This window comes from Atractosteus spatula, chromosome 12 (assembly GCF_055471065.1).
Source record: "Atractosteus spatula isolate fAtrSpa1 chromosome 12, fAtrSpa1.hap1, whole genome shotgun sequence".
Lineage (NCBI taxonomy): Eukaryota > Metazoa > Chordata > Actinopteri > Semionotiformes > Lepisosteidae > Atractosteus > Atractosteus spatula.
Window position 1 is genome coordinate 39,342,468 of NC_142717.1, and position 11,952 is coordinate 39,354,419.

The 11,952-nt window shown below is 43.3% G+C and overlaps 1 protein-coding gene across 8 annotated transcripts in view; it reads left to right on the forward strand.

Moving 5' to 3' along the window:
* Positions 1-11,952, forward strand: part of spire1a (spire-type actin nucleation factor 1a) — a 75,936-nt gene that overhangs the window by 57,306 nt on the left and 6,678 nt on the right. For 2 of the 8 annotated variants that reach the window (XM_088928971.1, XM_088928976.1), the window contains 8 exons: positions 2,337-2,509; positions 2,968-3,058; positions 3,497-3,666; positions 4,121-4,294; positions 8,823-8,960; positions 9,456-9,526; positions 10,898-10,925; positions 11,767-11,912. In XM_088928971.1, coding sequence (XP_088785097.1) covers positions 2,337-2,509; positions 2,968-3,058; positions 3,497-3,666; positions 4,121-4,294; positions 8,823-8,960; positions 9,456-9,526; positions 10,898-10,925; positions 11,767-11,912 — 991 coding nt within the window. Of the gene's footprint in view, positions 1-2,336; positions 2,510-2,967; positions 3,059-3,496; positions 3,667-4,120; positions 4,295-6,427; positions 6,461-8,822; positions 8,961-9,455; positions 9,527-10,897; positions 10,926-11,766; positions 11,913-11,952 lie in introns of all 8 variants that reach the window. The other 6 variants (XM_088928969.1, XM_088928970.1, XM_088928972.1 and 3 more) reach the window with 6 other exon arrangements.

Sequence of the window (11,952 nt, forward strand, 5' to 3'; positions counted from 1 at the left end):
TGAAAAGATACGGCATCCAGGGATGTCTTAGGAGGGCTTGATTGAACCCATAATCCTGCCAAACCACATCCACCTTGTTGTTTTTTGCAATATATTGCATTTACAATAGACCAGCATCGGGGATTTAAGCAGAGGACAGAGATTAAACCCTAGCCACCCTGTTTGTATAAGGAAACGTCTCTTGTTCTCGGTTTTAAGTACACCATGCAGTTTCTCTTTGTATCCTTTGGATCATGTTTCACTCCTGAGTCAGTGAAGTAAGGTAATTATCCCATGACGCTCCCAATCTATTTAAGAAACATTTGGCGTCCTGTCTATTGAACTGTAGATACCAATGTCAATCGGTATTATTTCTGACATTAGGCATAGTATTAAGGTTTGTTCTTATTCTAGTTGTCTACACATGTATCTTGGTGCCAATATAAAAGTTAACTGATGTCATTAGGAAATATTTCATTTGCTTGTTTCCGTACTCAGACGAAGGTCAAAAAGATTACTTTCTATAGTGTTTGTACCTTGTTTCTCTACTTCTTAAAGCAATGCGCTGGTCAGAGTGTGTAGTTATTATGAGACTCCGGTTCCTGTTCAGGTGTCTTCTTTGGCCATCTCGCATATTTTTTCCTGCAATTAAGAAATTGTTCGCCCCGTGGCACCCCAGACCTCATTTTTGCACAATTGTTTAATGTCTCTTTGTTGTGCGATGCGTAGAAAGCAAATGGTGGAAATCTACAGCCTGTGCTCTCAATGGTTCATCTCACAGCAAATTCGTGGTCCTACAATCCAGGTTTCATGCACAACCATAAATATATGTAGGCAAAGAATATCAATGTTATGAGCTTAAGACATCTTAAGGTGGTGAGCTGGCGGCAGATGTCTGGTGAAGGAGATTGGGTCCTGCTTTTTCTAGTTCTCCGTGGTCTTTTAGTCTAGTTTATTCCAAGTGAGTAATATCTCAGTAATGTTTGCAACGTGCCTTCTTTGTTTGCAGATCATAAGATGCCCAGGCTCAGTGAGGGACTGTGCAGGGAACTTCATGTCCTTCTCTTTGATAAATCCCACCTAGTGGCATGATCATGTGATAGAGCTGCAGCAGGACTGGGATTGTGTACTTGGAAAGGAATAGCTGTCCTGGAGCTCTCTGAATGTCAGATGCTCCTTGTAGGAAAAATCAACCATTTCTTAGAAAATTGTTATATCTGCTTTGAGGACTGTGTGAAAGTAATTAGTCCGTTCAGTCAGCTTTTAATTCAGCTAGAGAAGATAACCCTTGAATGTGTAAAAGGATCTAATAATAATTCCTTACATTTATATAGCGCTTTTCTGGACACTCCACTCAAAGTGCTTTACAGGTAATGGGGACTCCCCTCCACCACCACCAATGTGCAGCATCCACCTGGATGATGCAACGGCAGCCATAGTGCACCAGAACGCTCACCACACATCAGCTATCAGTGGGGAGGGGAGCCGAGTGATGAAGCCAGTTCATAGATCGGGATTATTATGAGGCCATAATTGGTAAAGGCCAAGGGAAATTTGGCCAGGACGCCAGGGTTACACCCCTAATCTTTTCGAGAAACGCCCTGGGATTTTTAATGACCACAGAGAGTCAGGACCTTGGTTTTATGTCTCATCCAAAGGACGGCGCCTTTTTACAGTATAGTGTCCCCGTCACTATACTGGGGCATTAGGACTCACATAGTGCCCCCTGCTGGCCCCACTAACATACGAACGTCTTGGTTCGTATGTTTTCTGATTAAACCCTTGTGGACCAAGCTCGAACTGTTAGTTTTTTTTTTTTTTGGTGGCTTTTAAGCCCCTGATGCCCCAAAGGCGTGTATCCATGGGAGCTGAGGGGATGGGTTGGTTTGACATTGCCAAAAGCCTGCAGTACATCATGAGGAAAGAATCGCAGTAGGCCCGTTGTCTTCAAGTACCCTCTGCCTTCCAAGACCTGCAGTGTTCATTGTTGTGTGGGTGTCCCAGTGTTTAGGGGACAATATGCATCGGTGCTCAGGATGTGTTGATACCCCTTGTGTACCCTGCTTTGAAGAGTGCAGGCAGCATAAATGTTGCTTTTAAAGGCGTAGCATAGGTCATCAGTCGGGAATGTTTTCTGTGGTTCTGTAACTCAAGTACAGTAGTTGACATTAAAAAAAAAAGAGGTTTGGAAGGAATATTGTGCAAGCGTAAGAGCTGCTTCACATAGGACAGAAAGGAAGAAGCGTTTAGGGTATAGGGTTTGTTTTTAAACACTACAGCCTTTAGGGGTAGGACTCAAGCCTGTTGCCCCAGTGGCATGGAGGAGCTGGAATGTAAATCGTATGTTTTTTTTGCAGATGTGTCCTCCACTCCAGAACCTCCCCGAAGGGGCGGAGCCAGTGCGCTGGCCAATGGAAAGCTGCCAGCTCAGAGTCAGCGGAATGGGGTGGGCGGGGCTCAGGCAACCATCCAGAGGAAGAGGCTGCTGAAAGCACCAACCCTCGCAGAGCTGGACAGCTCTGACTCAGAGGTATACCAGCCTGCAGCAGTGGAGTGTTTCAAGCCTTTTATTCCCATTACAAATGGGCGTAATTACAAATGTGTATTTTATTCAAACGGTCTTGAATTTGTGCCCATTTACATAGCTGGGTATTTACCCAGAGCAATTCAGGTACTCAAGCTACTTGCTCAAGGGTACAACAGCAGTGTTTCAGCTGGGATTTGAACCCACAACCTCCTAGTTACAAGCCCAGAACAAGTCGTGTTGTCAGTTGTCATGGTGTCTTGTTTGACCAAGGCTTCTACCTTTTTTTAAACAAAGGAAACGCAACTGAATGAGAGACAATGAAACAATCAACAGCATAGTCACAACGCAAGCATTCCTTTGTGCATTTACTCAACACTGAGCATCTTAAAATGAAACAGGTCTTAGTGTAGAAATGTTTTATTTCCCACTGCGCTTGTGTTCACTCGGTGCCTGTGTTCCAGGAGGAGACCACTCGGATGTCTGTCAGTAGCTCCAGTATGTCCACATCGCAGCTGGATGACATGTCTCCCGACTCTGCTGTCGGCAGAAAAAGTGAGCCTTTTTTCTCTTGCATAACACTGCAGCGTTGGCAATGTGCACCCACACAGAGCGTTTCTGCAGCGCTGTGTCGAGTAGGTGTACTGAACAGAAGCCCAGGGGGATATCAAATGAATATCTAACATTTTCATTTACAGGAATTCAGATTTCAACTTCCACACTTCTCATCTAGCCCTTAACATTTAAAGGCCTGATCAAATCCTGAGCCAAAACGGAAACCGCAACATCATTACAGGTCAAGTTTTGAGCTGGCCTGTTTTGTTACATAAACCAAAATCCACCAAGACTGCGTGTTTGCGTGGGATGCATGTTGAATCCAGGAGTTATTTCGTCCTTGGTATTGTCTCCTTTTAGGAATTATTTGTAAGTTTAACCGTTTTTTTTCCCCCTTGCACAACCTTGTCACTCTCGTGCTACAATCTCGGGGACAAGATCCGGTTGTCTCTGTCGCCTCTCCAGCTCCTCCGAAGTTCCTGCCCATCTCCTCCACCCCCCAGCCCGAGAGACGCCAGCCCCCCCAGAGGAGGCACTCCATCGAAAAGGAGACCCCCACGAACGTACGGCAGTTCATGCCCCCTTCGCGGCAGAGCTCCAAGTCTCTTGTAAGTACCTCAGGCTGACATGCATCGTAAACCCAATAAGGATTGGTCGGTTTTGCGACTTGGGTTTCCAGGATGCCTTGCTTTTTAGTAGTGCAGGAGCAGGCCTGCCAAACTAAAGCTGTTAACCTCTGAACAGAAACAGCCTGCACCAAACAGAGCAAGAGGCCACTTCACCTTTTTTGTCTGACGATTTTACGAATTACATTTCAGTTGTAATGTTGCCCTTTTCTGCATTATATTGTTGTTCTGCTGTTGTCTTGAGTCCAGGGCAGCCTGTTTTCGTACATGATGAGAAGCATGTGTAGGTCACCGTTATTCCTGCTAAAAAGTCTGGTGTCGCCACTTACCTCTGAGCAGCGAGTAACAGAATCTAGTGCCGATCGTGTAAGAATGCATGAAGATGACGTGACCGTATCTCTGACTAAACCCCTCCCTCGTTATGTCTATTGCTCAGGTCACAAGGATATTGGGTTTTTTTCCAAGGATCCCATTGTGCCCCAGTAACTCGGCTCTGCAGACAGTCTCTTTCCTGAGCTCGCATCCTTTTGAGGCGTCTGTGTTCGGTGTAGTGGGGGCTGTGTACTCTCTGTGTGAGGGAGTTTTCTTCAGCAGGTGGAAACGCAGAAAGGTTTGCCTCTTTGATGTAGCACTGGCTTAGAATCCACCGCTCTCTCGCTTCTTTCTGCTTTCTGATCACGTCGACGCCTAAGCTCTGTTGCTGTGTGCAAAACTCACAAGCTTAGGTGGCACTGTCAATCTGATGATTGATCATTCTTTGCTGTGGGGTAATATGATCAACACCATCACTGCCGTCTTTTCAAAAACAGAAACAACCTGCTTTTCTTTGCTTGATTTGAGCTATAGCAGTAAGGACTGTTACCAGAGAGCCTGGATTTGGGGAAGAAAGCAGTGACCCTAATGAGTTTGTCCTCACTGAAGTCTGAGTTGGTAAATAAGCCTGTTGCTACTGATCCTGCCACAGTGCTGAAGAGATTTTAGTGTGAAAATAAATAGTAGTCTTGTTCTCCATAATCAGTGTAATGCTGTTTATACAGAGCACCAACAGTGAATAATACTACAATGCTGGTAATCTAGCATGTTTTATAAGGATGCAGAGTTTTAACTTTGATCTTAACACAAAAGAGTGATATTCTTTAATTTCACACATCCTTAATGTTACGTTATTTGTGATACATCAGGAAATATCTATTCAAGATGCATAATCTACAAGTATAATAATGGCCGTCACATTTAGATATGGGTACTTAAGGCAAAGTCATAATGTACAGTATGTGTTTAAATTGGTGACTGACCATTAATTGCAACAATGCATTGTTTCCAGACGTGAGAACAGCTGAGTGGTCATTATCACAGAATTGTAGTTCTTTATTTATCTCTGTGACTGTAAATGATAAGAGTGTAGGTGAGCTGCTGAATGTGTTGGAGAGAAAGAACAAGGTTTACCATCCCCTCTAACCCTCTACTGGGGTGTTATCTGCCATCTGGGGGAACAGTGAGGATTATGGAAGAGCTCCAGCTGTCCAATTGTTTCTGGGAGCCGAAGAAACTGGCACATTAGCTGCAGTTCCCACTCCAGCAATACAGGAAGGAACGTTTTCCGCAGAACGCTAATGGAAATCAGTCTCTGCATTCAGGACTTCTCTGAAATATTATAACCAGACAGTAACAGTAAATCCTTGTGCACTCCTATCTTTTGTGAAAAACACAATGGAGTGTAAGACACTACGCTAGGAATATGAGGGATAGAAAATGGAAAAGTAACACAAAATAACAGGGGAGTTAAGGTTTTTGGCATAAGCTTTTTTTTTCTGAACAGCACAGATTTTTTTATCAACTCCAACCTGCCAAATAAAAATGGCTCTAAGAACAAATTAGTGTTTGGCAAGAATGTTAAATATCATTGTTTATTATTCATTGTGTATGTGTCTTTTGCCATTTTTTAGTCATTCACACTAGCATTTACATTTTTTCCCCAATATGGATAATCTCACAGCCTCATTCCAAGAATGATAACCCCTGCTATACAAATACCTATACTACTTTTTGCCGTTTCACAAAAAAGAACAACTCTTTTCATCTAAAATACATTAAAGCCTTTGGGGGCGGCACAATTATATGGTGGCTGGCAGTTTCAGGTCCTGAGTTCAATTACAGCCCTGGGCGTCTGCCTGCGTGGAGTTTTCATGAACTGCGCAGGTTGGTGCAGGTTTTCACTGAGCGTGCTGTTTTCTCCCACGGCCCGATGACTGTTGATTGACTGTTGATTGACTGTTCGAAGTTGCCCGTTTCTTTGTGGCCCCCGAGATGAATGGGGCAGCAGAGAACAGTCGTCTCCGGACAGGGAAGAGCCCTCTGTCCCGCCCTGTGCCCTGTGCTTCTGCGATAGGCTGCTACCTTCAACCTTCAGGATAATCAACTGCTTTATCTACTTTATAGTGGCGCTTCTGATGGCTCTGACTCTCCAGTTCTTCGAATTTGGTTGCAGTGAGGATGAGCAAACTGCTCGGCCTGGGGTTCCGTTACAAAAGTGAACCCCAAGAAATACTTCATTCTAGAAAATAAATCACATGGTCACTTCTTTGACCTCCAGGAAGGGCAGGGAATGCAACTCTTGCATTTGAGATGCTTCTCTCTGGCAAGATCCCTTGATTGTACCACTACAAGGAGGCTTTGAGGGGTGTGGCTCAATCGGTAGCTTAAGTATGTGCTGCTTACGTGTGTCATTTATCCCAATGATCAGGAGCGTGTTGAGATGGACAGCAGGAATAAGCCGGTATGTCCTGTAAACCTCCATTTTTCCTGGGATACTAACACAATGCATATCTCTGCATTACTCCAGCTTGTACACAACCTAACTAAGGGTGTTTGCAAACCATAGTTGCCAATATGTTGAGATCCAAGAGATGTGAGATTTTATCTTTCTAAAATGCGCAGTAAGAGCCTTTACAGCAAATTGCAGTTGTTTAATTGTTGGAATCTGTGAAGCACATGTTGGCAACTATAACTCTAGATGTGCTGGGAAGCTAAGGGTGTGAAATTATCTCCTTTTCTATGTTTAGCTGCATCGCATTGTAGTTTGAGCAAGAAAAGGTTTTTAAATGTTCTTGACCCAGAGTAAAAGAATTGTTCTGTAGATAAGTACTGCATGTGTGTATGCAGTCTTCAGGAAAAGAACATATTCATAATTTAGGCATATTTTTCTCTTGAATCCTTAAATGTAATTAAGACATTCTCTTTGACTATGTTACAACAATTTGGATATGCATACAGTACCACATGCTTCCAAAAGGCCTGCTGGTCTTGGTTTGAAGTTCTGCATCTGTTGCAACCAACTGATCTTCTGCAATACACACAGTCATCGTAATGGACATGTCACTTCGGAGGCCTTCAGTCGTCTGCGGGCTGTTCCTGTTTCCTTGCCCTTAAGGCACCCCCACACACAAAAAAACAATTAAAGGGGCTCAGGTTATACTGAATACTGCAGTTAAGTCTGATGTTGAACACAGTGTATTGTAACAATCAAATTGCAGACCTCAAAATTCAACTGAGAGTAGATATTGGAGAAGTGAAATAAACTACCTCAACCTTTTTTTATCAAGAATGATAAGAGATGTCCTTTCATGAATACTGTCTTCGCATAATTGATTACTTTTGAAAGGTCAGTTAATACCACAGCACTTTTTTCTGTTTTTTTTATGTGGCTTCTTCAGGTATAATATAAACATTAAATTGATAGAAATCTCATTTTAGTTTTATGCTACTTCCTGGTACACGTTTTTTTTACCCTGGGGAAATGGAGCAATATTCTAAAAGCCTGCATGGGGACTCCTGTACAGTAGCTTTGATGATGTCAGCTGATGGTGAAGGTGTCTGTCAGCACAGGGTTTTCCAGCCTCTGGGTGTGCTGTGCTGGTTGTGGTGATCTACTTGTAACGCAGGAGACTTTTCCTGACTCTACCCTGTGAGTCTGGATTTCTCTTACCAGTGAAATCACATGTGGCATGGCAGCCTGGGTCCCACAAAGGACAGACTGATAAAACATGGTAATCAGTAGCTACTACAGATTTCATATGGCATCTGTCCCAATGTACACTATACCACAATGTAATGGAAGTTTTACCTTATTGTAGAAAAGAAATCCATTCCATCTTAATCAGCAGTTCCCGCAGGATTCTGTGGAAATTTAAGAAACATTAAGTGATAGAAAAAGGTGTATTATGTGAGATTTTAAAAAAAAATGCTTCTGTCAGGAACATCTGTTCTGTACTGATAATACATTAAACATGCATTTAATCACCTCATTCGCTCTAGGTCACGTTAAATAGGCAACATAATTCTGAACCATCTCTTCTTTCGGTATGTAACTCCCAGGGGAAGCTTTTTGGGAGCTGTATTTCAAATGTTAGTTGGATACAGTGACAAAATTATGTAAATGTGAAACTTGGCTTTTCAACCAGATCGAGCCCAGATCCCGAAATGATCTGTGACTGCTAAAAATGCATAGAGGCTGCTGTGTCATACCACCACAGTACATTCAAGCGCATTTTGAAGCAGGAGTTCAGTTTGCCAGCAGACTGAAATGAATGGGACTCAACTCCAGTGGTTTAATTTTCAGGGCTTTTGCAGTCTACACTGTGGTAGACTGTGAAAATCGTATACTGTGACATCCCCAGTAGCTCGACAGTCTGATGTAACAGTCACATTTTTCCTTTTTTCTATTTTATTATACACGTTTTGAATCATTTGACAATTTTATCTTTAAATTTCTTACTGCACTGACATTCCCGGCTTTCAAAATACTTTTGCAATTCATCGGTAAGTGTAAGCAATGAAACTTGATTTTTTTTTCTTCTGCAAAAAATACTAGACACGAGAAAACTTTATGGCTAATAAGGCTGTTTTAAATGTTTCTTTTATTTCCTGCACGATTACGATGTTGCGATGAATACAAGCCTTTATCCAATATCACTTGATAGCCTTCTTTGGTTCCCCTGACACATAGGGATTGTCATCTGAGGTCAGTCTGAAAGCCATTTCCCTTACTGTGGGACCCTGAGCTGCTGGCCTGGACAGCTGAAGCCCAGGCTCAAGAGCTAAGCCCTGGTTGTCATGGTGACGAGGCCTGTGTGTTTCAGGAGGAGTTCTGTTACCCAGTGGAGTGCCTGGCCCTGACAGTGGAGGAGGTGATGCACATCAGGCAGGTTCTGGTGAAGGCTGAGCTGGAGAAGTTCCAGCAGTACAAGGATGTTTACAATGCACTGAAGAAAGGCAAGGTGAGACACATTTCAAACACTTGTGAGAAAGCTTGTAGCTCTCCTGTTAGGGTTTAGATATGAATACTTTGAATTTTGCACTTTGTGGGTTTTTTTTCCTTTATTAAAGTGGGGCTTTAAACTAACATTCTCATGCAGATATTGCCAAATGCAATGCAGTACTAAAATAATACAGGCATAGTTCTTCTGGACACAAATTTTTGAATAGTTATTTGTGTAGAAAAAGAAAGGAAAAAATGGATTTGGAAATGTTTATAGGGTAAAGCAGTCCCCTTGCTGCTTTTTGTTTGTGTAATGTGCTCTGAAATAATAATTGAATTGAAAGTAATACAAAAAAAGTACAAATGAGAAAACTTAAATTGACCGCCTCTTAAAAATAGCAAAGGAAAAGAAAAGACTGCATTTCTTGTGGGCTGATCCGTGACGTACTTGGAATCTGGCAGCACTGGGGCATGTGCTGATCGGAAATGACCATTTCGATTTCTTTTCCTGCAGCTGTGTTTCTGCTGCCGAACAAAAAGATTCTCCCTCTTCACTTGGTCCTACACCTGCCAGTTTTGCAAAAGGTAATTCACTTAGTTATGGAAGTCTATGATGGGAGTAACCTGTTCGTTTGACCTCAGCTGGCCTCCCAGTGAGAGGTGCTGACACTAAAAGTGATGCCTGCTTTGAAGATTTCTCATATAAAGTCAGAAACGTATAGATGTTAAACTCGGTATCCTCAGGCAGTGGTGTGGGCATTAGCACTGCTGCCTGGAGATATCTGGGATTTGTGGCCATTGCATGTGACAGCATTTCTTCCAAAGTCCCAGTGACCTTCAGGGTAGGTTTGATTGGCTACTTCATCTTGTGATTCCCAAGGTCCATCACAGGAGTCAGTGGCGAAGAGAGTTGGGCACCTTGTCTTGTTTCTCTGTCCTGTCATGAGTGGTCATTATGCTCTGGATGGAGTCAATAATTATAATTCCTTACATTTACATACCGCTTGCCTGGACACTCCACTCAAAGCGTTTTTATAGGTAATGGTGACTCTCCTCCACCATCACCAGTGTGCAGCCCCACCTGGGTGATTTACTGGCAACCCAAGTGTGCCAGTACTCTCCCCACACAATAGCCATCAGTGAGGAAGAGAGCAGAGTGATGAGGCCAGTCCAGAGATGGGGATTATTAGGAGACCATGGTTGGTAAAGGCCAAGGGGATATTTGGCCAGGATGCCAGCGTAACACCTCTACTCTTTTCGAGAAACACCCTGGGATTTTTAATGTCCATAGAGTCAGGACCTCCGTTTTCGTCTAATCCAAAGGACGGCGCCTTTTTACGGTATAGTTCCTCGTCACTATACTGGAGCATTAGGACCCACACAGACTGCAGGGTGAGCGCCTCCTACTGGTCCCACTAACACCTCTTTCAACAGCAACCTTAGCTTTCCCAGGAGGTCTCACATCTGCTGAGCTTCGGTGGGTTGTCAGTTGTGAGTTGCAGGGTGATAATATGGCCGTTGGCTAGCTTCTTGCAAGTCAAGTATTTGTTAACATGGATAGACGGTGTCCTTATTAAAGATTTTTTTCCTTTTCTGAATTTCATCTGGATGGAAAGTTGCGAGCAGAATCGTTTCACACTTCATCGTTCTCCAGCTGTGCGCAGTCGACGCGTGTCAGTGACGCACATCAGTCAGGAGCTGTTTGTACAGCGGTCTCAGTCATTATATCTGTTGTCTGTGGCTGGAAACCTGGGCATGGACTTTTGGGGGATGAGAATTGCCTGCAAAATTATCAATATTTACGTGAAAATTATTTTTTTTTGGTCATATCATTTTCAACTTACAGAACCAATTTTAATGATAGTTTAACACATTTACCAGCATTGCACCATGTTTAAGTGAGGAAGTTAATGTACAGTTTTGGATTTGAAATTCTTTTTTTTCTGTCCCATATAGGCCAGTTTGCTCACAGTGTTGTAAGAAGGTAGGTCAAGCTCCATAATTATATATTTTAAATTTCTCTTAATACATCCATTTATGGCATCTTGAATGCTGGTTTTCTTTAGTTTTAAGGATTATATCAAATCTGCCTGAAAACTCTTGATAGTAGGGTTTGATCCCATTGACAAAAGTCCTGCGAGTATTTAAAAAGCATGAGATTGTGCTGTAATGCTGTGTGTGACTTGTGTTTCGAGCAGATTCCCATATCCTTCAGTCGGCTTGTGTCATCTTTCCTTCAGTTCTTGTATTTTCACTGTGTAGGGTAAGCCCTGTGCTTGCAGGAAAAAAAAAACTTCCATGTTTTAGAGTATGTGACATTTCAGAGCAACTGCAAAAAGTGGGAGCTACGTTCTGTGATAAAACTAGTATTCCCATACCAAGTATATTCTAGTAGGGAGCTGCGTCAGCATGCGTAGGCTGCAAAGGAACAGGTAGTGGGTTTATTCAGTGCTCAAAAGAAAAGAAAGGTGTGTCACACCTGAAGAAAGCTCCACAGCTGAAACGTTCCGTTTCCTTACTTTTCTTTTCAGCATGGAATAAACCTGCTGCCTGTTCCCAAGTATATTCTATACATTTTGCATTGAGATACACGCCCACTTGGTGTTTTTCTAAACATGCTTCTGAACATTTATTGTAACTCAGAAGGCCGTTCTCATGTGTACAAGCCTTTGGCAGGGATAGAGGATAGCAGGAAACGGCATGTTTGATTTGCGGAAAGGCCGGTAGACTAACTTCAAAACATCACCGAGTGGAGCTGAGAATTCTCACAGCCCTGCTGCGGCGTCCTCTGCCTTCCTGCTGACGCTGTGCTCTCTGCGGAACAGATGAGGCTCCCCTCCAAGCCATACGCCAACCTGCCCATCTACTCCCTGGGCTCCTCGGCCTTGCAGAAGGAGGAGGCCATCCCTAAGCCTGAGAGACCCTCCACCAGCCACCACCGGCACCACAGTCTGCACAGGACTGTCTCCAGGTACACCTGCGTGCGGCACAGAGCCCAGATCGTTCAAGCC